The sequence below is a fragment of the Strigops habroptila genome, chromosome W, assembly GCF_004027225.2.
Source record: "Strigops habroptila isolate Jane chromosome W, bStrHab1.2.pri, whole genome shotgun sequence".
Classification (NCBI taxonomy): domain Eukaryota; kingdom Metazoa; phylum Chordata; class Aves; order Psittaciformes; family Psittacidae; genus Strigops; species Strigops habroptila.
In genome coordinates this window covers 27,023,918-27,042,462 of record NC_044301.2, presented here as the reverse complement: position 1 = coordinate 27,042,462, position 18,545 = coordinate 27,023,918, and the positions used below count along the sequence as shown (strand labels likewise).

Below are 18,545 nucleotides of genomic sequence, written 5' to 3'. Positions count from 1 at the left end.
GTGTCCTTTCATGTATTCTTTGTTGAGAAAGAACATCTGTAACTTGTTTAGTTTGTCCTCTGCAGTTGTATGTGTGTGTGCTCACCTGGGCTTCTAGCTGACCCTTGAATTCATCTTGGCTAGACTGGAAAGCTGTGCAAATTATTGCAGTCTGTAGAGGCTTTGCCTTGTACAGGTGCAATTTTTTTTTCTTCTTTTTTTTATTTAGAGGGGAGCCATCTGAAGAACTTCCCAGTCACTCAGCCCTGTCTTCCCAGATGAGTCTGGATTTCCTCCTTTTGCCCTAGGAGAAGCTGCTGTGAGTTTTAATGAGCTGGCAGAGGGAGCAAGCCTTCTCAAGGTGGTGCTTTTGATAGAGAAAGGATGGGTGTTTAAGTGTATTATTCCTGTGAAAATTAAATTAAAAGATGAACAGCAAAAGCATTGAATATTTAATTGTGTGTACAAAATCATTAAAGGTCGCTTTTGGTGGCTCAATTGCTTTAGGGTAGTTTGAATCTCTAGTTTAATGCCTGAAACTGAATGTAGACAGATACTTCTGTGGCTAGGGGAAAGGACTGTGTTTAGATTACCATAAGTTGTGTTAGTCTTGCTGTTCTCATGTTGGTTGATTATAGCCTCCTCTTGTTTGCTTAGAAACACCTCCAAATTTTTATAAGTGTTGTCTTCACTGCAAGTTACTGAATGATAACAGATCTCCAAGAGGCTGGGCATTAAGGAGTATTCCTTAGTAAAGGTGATACAAGTCTCTATTTTACTACTGGTGAATGAAGGAATATATATGCCATAAGATAGATGGTTTTGTTTGTTTTTCTGGAGGGCGGGGATTGTGTGCAGAGGGCCTGACCAGGATCAAGTCTTGCTATGCTGGATCCCAGGAAAACAAAATGTGAAACCTCTCATTTTACCTATGTTATAATGGTACATGGCTGTTGAAATGCAAGTTCCCCCTTTCCTTGTGAACTTGATCCCTATATCTTGTGTCAGTTGTATAGCCACATAGTTTTCCACTGGATAAGCTTATTTAACTGACTTACTGTTTTGTTTTAGAGGGTTTACTTTGCTCTTGGGTCAGCTCGCTGAACCCACTCCCTCTGCAGCTGCACAGTTGTCAGTTGTTAGTCTGATTGAAAGGAAATAGCAATATTATGTGGTTAAGGAGTAGGGGAGTAGGAATGCCATTCCTGGTGATGGCTCGCAGTTGAGTGATATTAGATGTGAGCTGAAACTTGATTTTAATTGAGTAAACTGTTTGGGTTCTATCTGCACTACAGATTGAACTTTGAATGAATATACAACCAGGTCCCAAACGGGAACTAAAACTCTTGTCGTGATCCCCTTCCCCCCCCCCAACTGTTCAGCCATCCTATGCTTGTATGTGCCTTCAGGAAGGCTGGTAATGATTTTCAACCCTGAAAAACCTGATAATTCACTTTTTTTCCTCAGCTGCAATAAAGCTTTCCTTTTCTGAAATACTAGTTAATGTTTTTTTTACAAGCCTCCTAGTTAATGTAACGTATAATTCAGTCTGAGTATTTGTTGCAGGGGGTGACTAGGCTGTAGTTCTAACTGCTGCTTTGTTGCAAGTGGTAGATGCTGTTGTGCCCTTTCACTGGATGCTACTCAGGAAACCTTAGGAGGGAGAACACCAGTGGCTTTACCTTTTCTGGTTTTTTTTCATTGATGGTTCCATTTTTGTGACAAACCCAGAGAAACAGGTATGTAGAAGAGATGTGCAGTACTGATGGTTCTTCATCACTGAATGTAGCAGTGATGGAATAAACAGCAAGTATACTGTGTATTGACTTGGCTAGTATTTTCTTTTATCACCTTAGGCTAGAAAATAAGAGAGCAGAGGACTCAGAAATGGAGGTGTTCCTTTCCTCCTGTAACAAGAGGAAGCAGAGCGTGTGCATGGCTGTGCAAGTGCCAGGAACCATGTCTGAGCCACTGCAGTCTCCATATGCTTCCTAACATGAGATACTGAGTCAGCTGACATTTCAGGACAGCATATGGTGTGGTCAGTGATAAGAATCCATTATCTCTTTTACTTTGGTAGCTTTTAGAGAGAGTTTGCATAAAAAAAGCCTTTTCTATGACAGAGGGCAAGAAACGAGGTCCTTCCATCAAAGATGACAGGAACATGTACTTAATTTTTCCTTCAGGTCTTAGAATATCAGGACAGGCCAGAGCATTTCTTAAAATATTTCTCAGCAGAGAAGCATACTTAAAAAGTGAACTTCTTGTTGCCCCTTCCTCACAAGATCCATATGATTGCTGCTTCTCAAAGAGAATTCCTGTTTTCTATATATTATATTTCTATGTGGACCAGTACAGCGCCCCCCCCCCCCCCTTTTTTTTTTTTGTCTAGATCATGGCAACAACTGTGGTCTGGTCTGCGTTATGGTCTCGTAAGATCCTCTGGTTTTGATAGTTGAGAGAGTGGTGCTTAGAAAATAACATGCACTTAGTCTAACTAGGTTTTTGTTACTTAAAGTTTCATTACAGTCAATGGTAAGTGCTGGTAACTAGTGCATCTTGCAGGTCTTTGCCAAACATGAGGCTTATCGTTAGTTAGGATAGGGAGCAGGACTTTATTCTTTTTGCATGTGGAAGTCCAGCTGGTTGCTATCTAAAATGGTGGTGTTCTTGTTGAAAGGCAGTCAAAGATGAAAATAGGGACTTTGTAGGTATTTTGTGTTTTGTTTTTGGTTGGTGGCTTTTTGGTTTTGGGTGGGTTTTTTGGGTGTGGGTTTTTTTGGGTTTTTTTTTTTTTTTGGGTTTTTTTTTTTTTTTAATATCACTAGAAGTTGGATTTGGGGAAATTTAGATTCCTCCTTCAGAAATTTCTGTATGAATAAGGGCACTTGTTGCCTCTGAAGCTTGAATATTTATAAAGAAATGATTAGGGCAAGTCCACTGGATGTTTATTGGGTGTAGTTGGCAGATTTTTATTAAAGCTAGGATAATCACCAGTATATACTAACACGTAAAACACATCTGCTACTTGGAGACACTGGGATAATAGCGAAGATAGATATTGTGAGATTAGAAGATTTAAAAAATAAAAAAAATTTAATGATATTACTTAACTTTCATGATTGAAACTTGCTTTACTAGTGGAAAACATGCACTATTTGGTCCCCCTTCCGCATCATGCTTTTCAGAGGGGCTCTGGATATGTGACCAGCCTTTGCCTCACTCCAGTCTTCTGAAGATGAGCACTTCTTTCTCTTCCAAAGCAATGCTGTTTTTTCTTTTATTTGTAAGACCTATTTGTATATTTTTGTTTTTCCTTTCTATAACATTTGCTTAGGAATATTAATCCTTGAAATGAGCTTTGTTTTTGCTGGTAATGAGAAATTCTTGATTTCTGTACATCAGTGTGTTCTTAGCTAATTATAGATTGACTTGGCAGAATAATAATTTCAACAACTCAGTGAGTTTTAAGAAAGGTGGGTAAGAGTATTCATTTGTTTATTCAGTACACTTTGCTAACACAACCAGAAATGTATATGTTAGTTTATATGTTTGGGCTGGTACTCTGGCCACTCCCAGCAATCCTCTTTCATTGGTAAAACATGAGAGCATATAGATAGTACAATTTCTCTCTCTTGTGGTGTTCTGACAGTGATGCAGGTCTACTGCTGGCCATCAGTATTCTTCCTGTTTACCATAGAAGACTGTAAGATGAGATAGGAATCCTCTCAGGATCAAGAAGCTTAGGTTCAATATTGTTGGCTTGGGGCAATACAGGCACTGAGTAATCGGCACTGCTCCTGAGGAGCATCTGACTCTTGCAAACTCTTTTCTTTACTTTCAGACAGTAATAAAGGTGGTAAGATTCTTTAGGCAACAGCACTTAAGGGAAATGCATTGCATTGCTGCTTTGCAGACATGTTTTCTTTTCCTTCACTCTTTTCCTTCATGCTCATGACACACTACTGCCTTAGCAGTAAAATCTAGACTCATTGTACGAGTACAATAGTCGTGCCATCATGAGGCAGTGTCCTGCAGCCTTTTCCCAGCCCTGTCATTGTGAGAAATCCTTGACTGAGTAGCTTTTTGATTAGAGTATAACAAAGCAATCACACTTTTAAGGTGTTCACAGAGATTTCTTCACAGTCATCTTTATCACAGCTTCTTGTTCAGAGAGTCAAGGAAATAACTTTCTTGAGACTGCCTCAGGAAAAGAATTGAAACTGCAAATATATTATTCAGCTGATGGAAGTGAATATTTAACTTCAGAAGAATTCTTGAAAGTCAGGTGGTATCGCAATGTGTGGTCTGTCCCTGGAAATTCAGGAATAGATTTACTGTGTCTTGTGGGGCTTTCCACCCTGTCAAGTGAATTTGTATTCTGTGTATCTCTAGCTTTTCTAACTACTTTGAGTCTAAAAGGAGTAGATTTCTTGCTGAAGGAAAATTGAACAAAAGATCAAAGAAAGTATTATGGTAGCTTTATAAACCTGCTTTTTGTGTTGATATGCATTCAGTTGCTCTTTGATTCTTTGCCTTTTTTTTTTCCTTCTAAAACCCAAAGCAAAAAAACAACTGTGTTGAATAAGATGGTATGAAGACTTTATGAGGGAGTGGGATTTGGTTTCTAGGCCAGTTGGGTGTTGAGATACTAATACATAGGTACAGCTTTTAGAAACTAGAATAATTGTTGCCATTCCATCACCAGTCTGGCGATGGCTGATTATACTTTACTGTATCTGCTCTTGCAGTGTAGGTCCTTGAGCTAAACTTGCTGTACAGCAAACTAAAACAAAACCTTGAGATTTGGGATGATTTTTCTCTTAAATGCCTCTGATACTTTCCATTTTTAAGCCTAGTTATTTGCTTTATAAGGAAGTGCTGAAATTAACAATTTTCTTAACTACTGATCAAGGGGGCTTTGTTGTTGTTTAAATGCAGCATACTGAGAGACAACCTTTCTGTTGGGGTACTAGACTACATTAATGGGAAAAAAAAATGCTTACAGCAATCTTGTGCACTTTTTTTTTTTTTAATTGTCATGAAAGTATGACCACCCTTCTTTACGCAACAGTTTTGGGGAGTCCAGTCTCTTTAATGCTTTCTTCTCCTTTTCTGCTAGTGGTTTAAGGGTCTGTTTTATTTAATGTGTATCTATTGCTAAAACATACAGCTGTTTTGTCTGCTTGCTAGGGTTGCAATGTGTCTACAAAGTCAAGTATTAACTGCTGATGAGGGACTTTTGAGCCTGACCCTGACATGGAAACTGAAACATGTGCTTGTCTGAATATTTTTTTGATCTTTATTAAACAGATTTTAATTAAGAGTTGTCTTCCAGTCTCAAATCTTCTTTCCTCATTTGATCTGCAGTTAAAATTTAGTTCATCAGTTTGTGATATTCTACTCATTGCTATGACAACAGCCTGCCAAACAGACTTTAATATGAGAAATTGGGGAGAGTAAGAAGCTGCTTTGCAAGCAAGGAAATGTTCTTGTTCAGCCCCATCTTATTACTTAGTAATATCCCACTTAATGCTCACAATTGTAGTCACTGTGGTAATTTGAAGGCAGTGGCTATCTGCCTCCCTTCTTCCTGCTGCTTCCGTACTCTAAAGAGTAGGTGTGGTAGGGTGTGAAACCTCAGCCTGGCGCCATGAAGGCGATGTTTCCCTGGTCAGTGCACTGTTGGTGGTGGAGCAGAGCCCTTCCCCTGCTCCTTGTGCATACTGATGGGGCTGGGCTGGTTGTGCTGTCTGGACACTGCCTGTAGATAGTGGGAGCCGACTAAGGGGTAATAAAATAGCTTTATTTTGAAAGCTCCCTTTATATCAAGGTGCCAGTTGTGCTTTTAAGAACACTTGATTGTGTCTGAAATAGATTATAACATGTCCTTGTTGGCTTGATGGGGAATATCAAACTAAGGGTGTGTTTCCACGCTTGTCTGAAGCAAGTACAAGTCCATACTGCTGCCAGGAGGAGGCTTTCACCTTCTCTGGTTTTCTGCTTCAGACATGTTGCCAAATTGTGCTGCACGGTCAGCAAGATAAGGATCTTCTTTAAAGATCCCCTTACACTGCTCAGGTGTTTGGCTCTGTTCCCACCATCAGGCTGATCTTGCTGTGCTGCTTCATCCCTCAGGAGTGTTTCAAATGCTTGTGTGCCTACCTTTTTCCTTAAAGTATCCTTTCATCCTGAAAAACAAATGTGGCTTAAACAGCAGTGACACAGAGGAACTGTAAAATATGTGTTAGGAGGGGGGAGAAAAGATGCAGTCCTCCTTGGGAACCATAGATTGCCTGGCTATTAGAAGTGTAGGCTATAGTTTAGCATGTGCTTTACAAACAAATGTAAAACTCTTTGTTTTAACCTGTATGTACTGCCATCATGTCCAAAACATGGATCACAATATTTTGAGTAGCTTTAATGAAATCGGAGAAAATAGCATTGAAATGTATGTCAGCATTTCTGGGTAACATCTGTAAACATGTTAATTCAGAAATTGAGCAAATTGAAGCCCAGTGGAGTTATAATTTCTCAATGTATCTTAAATCACAGTGAGCTATTTCCAGACAATCATATTTGAAACTATTAGCTTGTCTTTCAGAGAGGTTAGTGCTCTCTGTCAGGTTCTCTGTTCTGTATTTTTTTCATTTCTTATTGTGCTAGGCTCAAATCATGATGAGCTGACTGACACTTTACAACAAACAAACAAAACCTGAAAAAATGCTGCCACACACACAAAAAATCCAAAGGTCACTATTAGTATATATAAACTTAAGTTTGTTTTTTGATATTGGCAGTCCAGTCAGCAAGGCTTCTAAAGCAGATTTTAATGCAAAGAGCAAAAGACAGTTTCTACTGCAAACTCAACTGAAGATTGTCCATAGTGTGTTTAAAATATCAGTGGACAGCCATGACCAGATAGTCAGCAATAACTGTTGAACTTGCTGTTCAGAGCATCTCCACATCAAGCTCAGTGCTCTGAAGGCCTGTGTGTTCTCAGGCTTAGAAGACAACAAAGTTAGACTACTTTGAGAGACTGGGAGACAGATTGGCTTTGGTGAATATATTCATAAAGCTAGAGAAATAGTGTTCCAGTTCAGCTCATACTACAGTCACTTCCTGGTAAAGGCAGGCCTTTTCTTGTTAAATATGTAAGAGTTCATGGAAATATGCTTTCTCCTCAGATTTTATTGAATGCTTTAATTAGCACATAAAGAAATTCAGTGTTGGGGTTCAATTTTGGACAACAAAAATGTATTTCTAAAGTGAAGATTTAGATGATAATGGGTCTGTCTTTTTTATTCTAGATGAGGTTCCTGAGTATTGCGAATCAATGTTTAAATTGAAGCATCTCATTGCAACTTTAATTACTGAGTACCCATTACGTGTGAGTGCTGGGTATTGAACATATCCACATCTACGTGATCACAGCAGTTTGCTCAGTTTTTATCATTCAGCGTTACTGTGCATTGAGCTCAGTGATAGCCAGCCTGCACCAAGGCTGCTGTCCTGACAAGGTGCATGTAAAGGCCGCAGTAAAAGCGTTTTTCTGCTTGTTTGTACATCTCCTTCTGCCCAGGTGCACCACTTGCAGGTTGACCTTAATTCCCTAAATGTGCGGTTTTGCTTCCACGTGTCATGGTGACAGAAGCCAGGCAGTTGACTGACCGTTCTGATCAGCTGAGAGATCTATTTTCAGTTATCATAGCTATTATAAACCGTGCTCATCAATTAGCCTTGTGTTAGATGCTGTACAAGCACAGGAGAATAATAAATTCCTTGTTTCAAAGTAATTTTAATGCTAGAGGATGAATGAGAATGAAAGCTGACTGCCACAAACTGGGTAGCAGTGATGTGTGTGTGTGATTTGGGTTTTCTTTAGGGTTTCTTTGTTGCCATGCAACAAAGGTATGTTTAGAGCAAGGTAATAGATAGTTTTGTAAGTCATTTCTGTAAATATGAGGGAGAACAAAACAGAAATAGTAGCTGGATTTAAAGGTAAGGATCATCTCTCTTATAAATGAGAGGCGAGAAGTAGATTAGGTGTTGGTCATGACCTCCATATGTGTGCAGGTGTCATGGTTTAAGCCCAGCCAGTAACTCAGAACCACGCAGCCGCTCGGTCACTCCCCGCCTTCTTCCCCCCCACTTGCGGAGGGATGGGGAGGAGAATTGAAAGAATGTAAATCCCACGGGTTGAGATAAGAACAGTCCAGTAACTAAGGTATAATACAAAGCTACTACTACTACCATCAATAATAATAATGATAAGGGAAATAACAAGGGGAGAGAATATAAAACTAAAAGGGGAAAAGGAAAAGAAACCAATAAACACAAGTGATGCACAATACAATTGCTCACCACCCTCTGATTGACACCCAGCCTGACCCGAGCAGCGATCTGGGCCTTCTAGGTAACTCCCCTCAGTTTATATACTGAGCGTGACGTGCTGCAGTACGGAATACCCCTTTGGCTAGTTTGGGTCAGATGTCCTGTCTCTGCTTCCTCCTGGCTTCCCGTGCCCCTCCTCACTGGCAGAGCATGAGACTGAAAAAGTCCTTGATCAGAGTAAACATTACTTAGCAACAACTAAAAACATCAGTGTGTTATCAGCGTTGTTCCCAGGCTGAAAGTCAAAAGCACAGCACTTCACCAGCTACTAAGAAGGAGGAAAAAAAACTGTTGCAGCTTAACCCAGGACTGCAGGAAAGCAGTTTGATGACGGGGAAGAGAGGAACTGCCTCATTTGTGAATGTGATTTTTTGCGTTAGTGTTCTGAGAGGGTATGAGAGTGATTAAATTCCAGGCATCAAATCAAGACAGCGGGCATTACAGAAATTTAAGGAGTGATACAGCTGGAGCTGAAATTTCAGCAGAGCAGTAGATGGAAAAGTCTGTATGTTAAATAACTGTGAAAAGCTATGAGATTTAGATGTCCTCTGGAAGAACAGATCTAGGCAGATCCAAATCAGCTGACAAAAATGTGTTTTATCCACTGCCTTTCCCCCTTTATAGTAAAGACTGAGATAAATCCAATAATAGTGTATTAAAGCTGCTCAAGAGTCTCTGTATGGAGTTCGGGTTAAATGCAGGAAGAGTTCAAGCTATTGCGTTTGTATGTTATCTGGGTATTGAATCAGTACCCTGTCTTAACTCATGCTCTTTTTTTTCTTTTTTTTTTTTTTTATAATTTTCCTTTCAGATTTTCTATTTTGTACATACATTGTTTTGTATATACTGTACATGATGACTTCAGTGGGCAGTGAACGTACCTGGAGCACTCGGGACAAAACACAAATTTCAACCACACAGCCAACACAACCACAGAAGCAAGTAGTACAGGTATGTGATACTATATAATTTGAGTTGAAAGTGCGCATATAATGATATGTATTTCTTCGTAAGTCAGTAAAAACTGAGAAAAGATGGGGGGAGGAATCACAGTCTCTTTTGGAAGAGTATGTTTGATATCTTACTTTAATTGCTCAGCACAACATTAAGTAGTTCCTGTATTCTTGTCTCTAAAGGAGCTTTGTGTTCTTCAGCAACATTTCCCATCAGTGAGGAATGATATGTCTATATCAGGATTTCTGTCCTGTGACCTCAGTGTCCTCAGATCTCAGCTCTTCCATATACCAGCCTCATGATGCTAGAAGATTTCTGGTCAATAGAGGAATATGGGTGGGTGGGAAAAACTTCATTAGATGTATGCTGCGTTCTACAGCATGATTCAACACATCTGCAAGTCAAAAAATTCTGAACTGCTTCTGCAGTGCGTTCACAAAGTGAAATGAAGATGGTTGTCCACCAGCAGACTAAAATTATTTTTACTATCTGCAAGATTGAAATTGAGCTCTTACCCCATTGTCTTGATTCTCAGTGGCAGAGTCGTCATGTGCTTGTCTGGGTCACAGAGAGTGCAAAATGTCTCTGCTCCTGGCAACTCATTATTCTCTTGTCAAGTACTCCTCAAAATTGAACTCAGTTCAAGAATTGCCTCAGTTCTCTGCTGGCAGAGCGCATCAATCTAGAGGTGCTCCTTTGGGAAATTGTGTCTTATTGTTTTCTGGACTGATCTTTAATATGGAGGGGCTCCTTTTCTGTTTTGTATGGTATTAATTACATGAGCTCAAGCCCTTATCTCCTTGCATTGCAGCACTTTGCATAGTGGTAATTCATGCTAATGTGTGGATTTAGAAAGTGACTTTCAGCAGATGAAATTGAATTTGGTTTTGTTTTATAACAAGGCTACAGGAATATAGTGAGCAGGTTGACAGAAATGGTGGTTTCCCTTTTTTTGACATTTGCAAGACAGCAGTGGAGTATTCTGCCCAGTTTGGGGTTCCATGGCACAAGGCAGACATTGGCAGATAGATCAACAGAAATGTATAGGGTTTTACTATTCAATTACTATGGATTCATTTTTCTGAATGTAGAATAATATTGCTTTCCCAAATGGAGATTTCATTGTCATAATGTCACATCGATCATCATTTCAGTTATTTAAGAAATTGCATCACAGTTCTTTTGCATTGCTTCTGGATAATAAATATACCATTTTATTATAAGATCTGGGCCTATTACTGTCACTTAATTTTGTGTTTTGCACGCTTCTGTTCTCTGGTAGTTTGAAGTTGTTAATGTCTTTCATTCTGTTATGCTGCAAAAATAATATATCTTGTAAGGATGAGCAAAGTTTTAGCTGTCTTAAGATGTTGCTATTTTCTTAGTTGCAATTAAAACTTAATTATACTCTTTTATAGGATGCTACAATGTTACTTGTAACAGTGGTGCCTTAAAAATAAAGAACCACCAGTTGCTGGGGGAAAAAATCAAAACTTTTGGTGACACTGATTTGGTGTTTGTATAGTAAACACCTCTTGTGGCCTTGTTGGGTTTTTTTTCTTCTGACTCTTCAGTTTTCATCTGGGTGTGATCCACTGGCATAAACATTAGTGATATTGCACCTACTTGTTGTTTCTAAGCTCTCGCCTTACACAGGAAAACTGAAGATACTGTCAAACATTTGATATTGTCATAAAATTGGTATATTTTTGTCTTTTAACATTGACTTGAAAACAAGTTGGTTTATAGAAAAAATGAATCTTAATGGTTTCCTGTTTCTGGTCAAATATGCTGTCATGTCTACAGAAATTACATTGTCTGAATGTTTTTATTCTCAATACCTTTAAAAGAAATCTCTTCACTAGCTTAAAAGTTGCAGTGGGCCTGAGGAGGCTTAAATCAGAGTGAGAAGATGGATCAACAGGGCTTAATGTCCTTAAACCAGCAGACCTTTTGCTTTTGCTCTTTGCTGAGCTCTTGGCAGACACCAAGAGCGAGCTCCTTCACACAGAGTACTGCGCTCACCAGGAGGCTTTCATAGAGGGTGGGAGGGGTGGTACCAGGGCTGTCGTGGGGTATTCCAGAGCAGGTTCCCCCCTGTGTTACCAACTGATGTATGAAGCTATCAGCATGACACTTTGAAAATGTGAAGTAGTGCAGAATCCTTAACTCCATTACAAATGCTAATTGTCTTGGAACATGGCCTCTGAGCACAGCAAATGTCACTTCTCTCAAGGAACTGGGACAGCTTCAGTAACTTCTCAGCAAATAAGCAGCTGGTGGTGTATGGTGGAGTAATTTTTAGACTCTTCTCAGGATTTACACTTAGTGACCTCCTCTACAGCTTGTATTTATTTAACTCCAAAACTGAAGCAGTTTGAGGCTGATTAAGTCTGAACTCATGAGGCACAAAATTTCATGTGGGTATCCTGTGAAGCGAGATTGTGAAAGGTGTAAATCAACCAGTTGCCCAGGATGAATCCTTTCCATCAAGAATTTCAGTGGATGAGGTAGTTCCCCTTCTCAATGAAGAAGTCTTCTGCAGCACATCAACTCGCATTTTGGGTCTTGGCTCTCTTCAGTATCAGCCTTCTCTAGTATGAGATGATAGCCTCTTCTGTTTGAGCAGAAATCAAATTAGGTCCAGCATGCAGTTATCTTTGGTGTTTTTATGGGAGTGCAGTTGAAGTAGACTGCAAATGCCACACTATGAAGAGTGGCCTGTATGATGAGATGTTAATGTTCTTGAGTTGCTTTCTCTCTGGGGCCTATTTGGATTTATGGCACTTTACTGCATCCATCTATTTTAGTCTTTCAGCTTTTGGAGAAGTTGCCAGCATGGATTTGTGGTCCAGAAACATTACATCAGTAGCAAGATCCTTTAGCAGTTTTCAGAGACCACTATTTGCTTATAAAGAAAATAAGTGCAGCTGTTCACTGGCAAAATGTTGAGGCAAGACTTGGTCTCTTCTTAAGTGCTTGTAAAACTAGAATCAGGTTATTGGGAGAGTTGTGGAAAGTAATGGGAGCAGGAATTGTCAGACGTGGTTAATTTAGAAATACTGGTGCCAGTTTGCTATGATAAAACTCTAATTCTGGAGTGGTAGATACTAAATAAAAGTAATAATATCAAAGTGTAGGCTTCTGTGATAAATTCTACTTTATTATATGGTTGTCTTGTCTATGTGGTGACCTTTAACTGTGGTTCAAACAAATTAGAACATTTTGAAATTGCTTCTATCCCAGCTAACTTTTTGACTATAAAATGGGCATAGAGGAGATGTTAATCCCTTCCCCATAGCATCTCTGTGCTTGTTGCATATGTTCTTTTTGAGAATCTGGAGAAAAAAATGTAGTGACACTAGGAGATACTTTAAAAAAATATATTGTTACCTTCTGTGTACTTTATTGGATGTTTGGGTTTTTCAGGCAACAGCAGAACAGATTCGCCTTGCTCAGATGATCTACGATAAGAACGATGCAGATTTTGAAGATAAAGTGAAACAAGTATGTTTGTTATGGTACAGAGTTCTTATGCCCTGCATAAGGTGTTCCAAAGTTGGCTTACATTTTGGAGCTAGAGTGTCTGTTTCTGATTTAGACAAAACCTTTTTCAGAAGGACATAAGTTTAAGTAGGAAAAAGTGCTCTTATTGCACTGTAAAGTCTGTTTACAAGAAATTGTGTAGAAACATACACACACACACATATATATAGGTATACAACTCTGGCTATATAGTTACACTGGTGTATTTTCCTTTGTAGACAAGCCTTTAAGCCAAAGCTCATACTGTCTGGAAGAGACATCAGCACAGATATCTCTAGTATGGTCCTGATGCTTAATGATTGTCAGAATAAAGAGTGCATTTAGCTTGTCCACATGTACACTCACATGGGAAAAATGTCACCTGTGTAAACTGAGTTTGCTAATATCTTGGCTGTTTTTCAGGAAAAGTAAAAATCAAATATCTTAAAGGTGAATTGAAGTGTTGTTGTTTAAAAAAAAACAAAACGATCTGACCTTCCAGATCTGTGTATGTGTTAAAATTACAGCATTATACTGTGAAAATGAAATCTCGAACCATTTCCTCTACCATGCTGAGTTTTGGGCGTAGATGCTTGAGCTTCCATTACTGAATTATAGCTGAGACCATTAATTCAAGCAGTATTGAGAATTCAGGTCCCCGTTCTGCTGTGGATATCAGTGATTTTGTCCTAGCGAACACATCACAACTCATGAAGGAGTACATCCAGGAGAGAAGAATTATTGCGAATGCATTAATGCAGCAAAGGAGCAGATTTCTTGATTTCCTTTGTAAAATCTTCTCTGAAGCATTAAGTGCTTTTTGTTGTTCTTGTTATAAACTTGTTCTGTTGCTCATGTTTTTTTGCGGGTTTGTTTTGTTTTGTTTTCTTTGGGTGAAGTTGCTGGATGTCCCATGACAAGACTGATTATTTCCATCCCACACACCTCAGGATGTGTACTGCAGGCCCATGGAGCATAATTCAGTACTAGGTCTCCTTAAGCAGCCGTCACTTATGCCTTTTGTGTGGCCTTATGCTGTGAAATGGATCAAGAGCACTGATCTGGCTGAAAAATAACTTCTTTTCTTAATCTGGATGTTTCTCCAGATGGATCTGTTCTCTGCCATGGCTTACCTTATGTCTGTTCTCACACAGTGGGATAAAGAGGGGGATGTTTGGGGAGAGAGAGGATGATACTGGAGTTATCCTGGTCTCTTGCATCTTTACCCTCATATGCTGCTGTCCCAGGAGTGACAGCGTTTGCTGTGAGCATAAAGTTAAAGGGGGGAAAAAAACCAAACGTGTGAGAGAGTGCTTTCTTGATTACCATTTAATTTGTGTTTATTTAGGATTTTAGTTTGATTTGATGCAGTAACTATGTACTTTCTTAGAATCTGTGGTGGTACTAACTCTTATTTTTTTGTGATGATAATTTGGATATTTTAACATGTCTGACTCTTACTGCCAGCTTATCGAAGTGACGGGGGAAAACCAGGATGAGTGCATAGTGGCATTACATGATTGTAATGGGGATGTGAACAGAGCAATCAACATTCTGCTGGAAGGAAGTTCAGACACAGTAAGTTTTTACTTTGATATTAAACCGCTCTGTTTGCTGCGCTTTTCTACTTCTTAAAAGTGATTGGCATAGTCATATTTTGGAGGCTTTCGATTTCCATCTTTCCACGCAAATTCTTCTGAGGGAAATGGAGACTGGAGCAGCTTCTCTATTACATGCATGCCTTAGAGGAGGCTGAACCTTGAAAATGTGGGTGTTCAGCTGGTCTCTTGCAGAATCATTCTGGCTTTCATTTACATGCAGCAATTTTAACTCTTCAGCAGAACTCGATGCTCTGTCAGACACAGGCCTGTTTTTTCTGCAGTGTTTGTACTTACTTTGTAGCACCTCTGCAACCCTGAGACCTGAGTCTGTTTGCCACAAAAGGCAGTCTTTATAAACGTAAAGGGCAGGCAAATATTTTCAGTCATGTAACTTCTGTAGGTGTGCGTTGTCAGTATTGAAGTCGGAGGAGGTTTCTGCATCTGAAAGTTGCATTGACAATGCTACTAATGGCAGAAGAGGATGCAGCAAGTAGTTGCTCCTTTCACTGTGTTGCTCATTTGTAGGACTATTGAAAAACAGAAAGAGGAGACTAAACAGTGTGTATATAACAAATAATGTTGCACAAAGCAGATTTTTTTATCCCAAGAGATATGTTGTGGTTTAAGCCCAGCCGGTAACTTGGAACCACGCAACCACTCGCTCACTCCCCCCCTTCTTCCTCCCCCCACTCCCAGAGGGATGGGGAGGAGAATTGAAAGAATGTAACTCCCATGGGTTGAGATAAGAACAGTCCAGTAACTGAGGTATAATACAAAACTACTACTGCTACCACCAATAAGAATAATGATAAGGGAAATAACAAGGGGAGAGGATGCAATTGCTCACCACCCGCCGACCGATACCCAGCCCGACCCAAGCAGCGATCTAAGTCTTCTGGGTAACTCCCCTCAGTTTGTATATTGGGCATGATGTGCCATGGTATGGAATACCCCGTTGGCTAGTTTGGGTCAGGTGTCCTGTCTCTGCTTCCTCCTGGCTTCCCTTCCTCCCTGGCAGAGCATGAGACTGAGAAAGTCCTTGGTCGGAGTAAACATTACTTAGCAACAACTAAAAACATCGGTGTGTTATCAGCGTTGTTCCCAGGCTGAAAGTCAAAAGCACAGCACTTCACCAGCTACTAAGAAGGAGAAAAAATGACTGCTGTAGCTGAACCCAGGACAAGATATCAGGAAAATGTCTTGCTGTAGTTGAAGTTTTTGCTGGAGGGACTTCTTACAGTTTATTCAAGGTATTAAACTAGATTCCATCTCATCTAAATTGGGAAAGAAACCTGCACTTCCTTTCTTAATGCTGAACATTCAGTATTTCCTGTGATTTGTCAGGATGTGTGGTCTGGTTTATTGTTAATGAGGAAACTCACCCCCCGCATACCCTAAATCTAGGATACATACTGTTCTGACTGGGGGGATTTTCTTTTCTATCCCCTTTTTGTTTGTAAGAATTGAGGTCATCTAAAACAGAGAAATATATAATACTGAGTGAGCTGGTGAGTTGGCAGTAGAAGAGAGCATCTCACCCTGATTAAATCTGTCTTGGTAATGTGCTGGGTTTGTGTTCTCTTGTACTTCTCAGATTTGCCATTTTCTAGTTGAAAATAGTTTTCTGGTTGATAGGGAATGCTAAATGCTTCCTTACTTTAGCAAATTGTTATAAATGATCATGACATGGAAGAAACTTTCTGAACTCATTTATCAGTTAGAAGCAACATATCCATATGTTCTGCTCTTTTGACAAGTCCCTCTGAACCCACTACTCTCTGTAGACAAAATGCAACTCAAACAAATACAGAGAACTTAAAGGGCCCAAGGAAGAAGGAGTGTTAATCAGAAGGGGTCCTCATCAGAGCGTGAAGAAACTTATTTTTCTTTATGGAAGTTTGTGGGCCTCCAACTTGAAGGGTTTATTTTAAGGCCATTATACTCCAAAACAGTTTAACTGTGGATTTAATGTAAAGTTGGAAACAGAGGTGGTACTAGTTTTGAATGTGGATTCCCAGAACTCTCTTTCTAGTTCCACTCTGCTTTGATGCACTATAAGTTTGGGGGTTTTTACTTCATTTGGAAGAAGATCTGTCTATCCAATTTGGGGAATTAGAAGGGCAAGGAGTAATAGCTGCAATGTCTAATTATAACTTCTTTGGTACCCTGCTGGTTTTGGTGTGGTGGTTTTTTAATTTTTTAATGCTGTGGTCTTTAAGGCTGTATGCTGTGTAAATGTTAGTCTTTATGAAGACTTTTCACTTGCAACAGTTGTGCCAGTCTGGCTTTGGATAGACAGAGGCTTGTGGATGAGAGTAGAGAAGGGCATGTTTTTTTCCCCCAAGACTTCTATTCATTTAAATTCCTACAGGCATGAGATCCATTTTATGCCCAATGATGTTTTACTTCCTAAACCTTTGAAGATAGAACAAAGGGGACCTTTCAGATTATTCTTTCTAAGATCAGGCCTGCAAGGCAGCTTCTGTTACATATTTTCAGAGGTCAGGCTCAGAACTGTCAGTTGGGTTGCTTCAGGCATCCTCAGCTGAAACTGTAATCAGTTAGCACCCTTACAAAAACAGGCAGCTTCAATAGTCTGTGATGGATTCCCATGCCCAGAGGTAGCATTGTCCTCTTGTCTTAAAGGACATGCCAAATTTCTCAAGGCTTTCCTCAAAACTATATTGTGGGAAAGCATGGGTCTGATGCTTTCATAGTTATCCTTTTACTGATCCTTCCCAAGTCATGCAAAACCTTACTAAGGAGAGGCTGCTTCCTCTTGAACTTTGCAGGATCATCCAGTTTTGGGTATTTCTTAAAATGGTTGAAGATCTTTTGGCACTGTGCCCATCAGTGAAATAGTAGTGCATTCTGAGCTATATAGACTTGGTTCTTCAGTTGTCAGTGCAGCATGGTTTGTTTTGGATTTTTTTTTTTTTTGGGGGGGGGGGTTGTCTGTGGGTGGGTTTGGGGGTTGTTTGGGGTTTTTTTGTTGGTTTTTTTCCTCTCCTGTGAAGTGTCCCTAAAGCTCTAGGATTGTTTTAGCATGTAATGCAGTTACACAGGCTATGTTAGGTGAAGCCATATGATAGTTACTGGAGGAAAGAGTTTTCAGTCACACAAATAACATGGTGTTGCTCAAACATGTAGTTTTATACTTCTAATCTGCACTGTCTGTGCTTCACCTAAGTTGGCTTATGGTGGTGTAGTCTTCTATACTGGAGATGAAATTGAAAAGTTATATCAGCCTTCTTTCTCACCTATACCATGTCAAATTTAGAGAGTAACCATTCTCTTAGTACTTACTCTCTCAAAGGGCATACTGAAACATTGAGTTTATACTTGTAAACTTCTTTGTTACATGGTTTCCCAATAGCATTACTTTTCTCAGTTCTGGGCAGCTTGGACTAGCTGGTTCATTGCTGACCTCATGAGGGTTTCCAAGTTGCAGTTGTCTGAATTGAGAAGAGATAGGACGGGACCTAAAAGTACTGATAGCCAACATTTTTGTTTGATGCAGGTGCCTATCGGAAGTCATGGCTTTATGCAGTGCTTCACAGTTGATGGCACCTTATTTGTATATACAAATTTCCTGTTTAAATACTTTACCTAGACTATAAGCTCCTAGAGATGGGGACATATATATAAACCTATCTGCCATCTTAATGGCTTGCAAATAATAACTTTCTTCTTTGCTTTGCAACTATGACTCAATAGATTAATCATGCAATTGGATAATATGAGTTGCTGTGCTATTCTTAGCAAATGTTTTAGTCACTTTATTTTCAACTCCTATAGAGCTGATACGATTCCTGATTTTATTTTAAAGATGGAGTTTAAAGCTGAAGCCTGATGATTGGACCTCAGTCCCTTATCTTGTTTAAACATAGGGTTTTTTCCTATATTTTGCTGTGTGTGATGAGCTGTAGCTGTTAGCAGTGGTTGGTCAGGCTTATGGCCCCAGTTTTCCCAAGTTGTTGTTCTGCCATTCTGTCTCTTGGTGCTTGAATTCTACTACGTCTGGATATGAGTTTTTTTGTTGGGTTTTTTTGTTGGGTTTTTGTGGGGTTTTTTTTTGTGCGTGTGGTTTGG

At 39.5% G+C, this 18,545-nt stretch overlaps 1 protein-coding gene across 1 annotated transcript in view; it reads left to right on the top strand.

Moving 5' to 3' along the window:
- Positions 1–18,545, top strand: part of LOC115619119 (ubiquitin-associated protein 2-like) — a 127,469-nt gene that overhangs the window by 25,206 nt on the left and 83,718 nt on the right. Inside the window, exons 2-4 of the mRNA XM_030511161.1 lie at positions 9,185–9,324; positions 12,757–12,834; positions 14,320–14,430. Coding sequence (XP_030367021.1) covers positions 9,226–9,324; positions 12,757–12,834; positions 14,320–14,430 — 288 coding nt within the window. The 5' untranslated portion in view covers positions 9,185–9,225. The remainder of the gene's footprint in view (positions 1–9,184; positions 9,325–12,756; positions 12,835–14,319; positions 14,431–18,545) is intronic.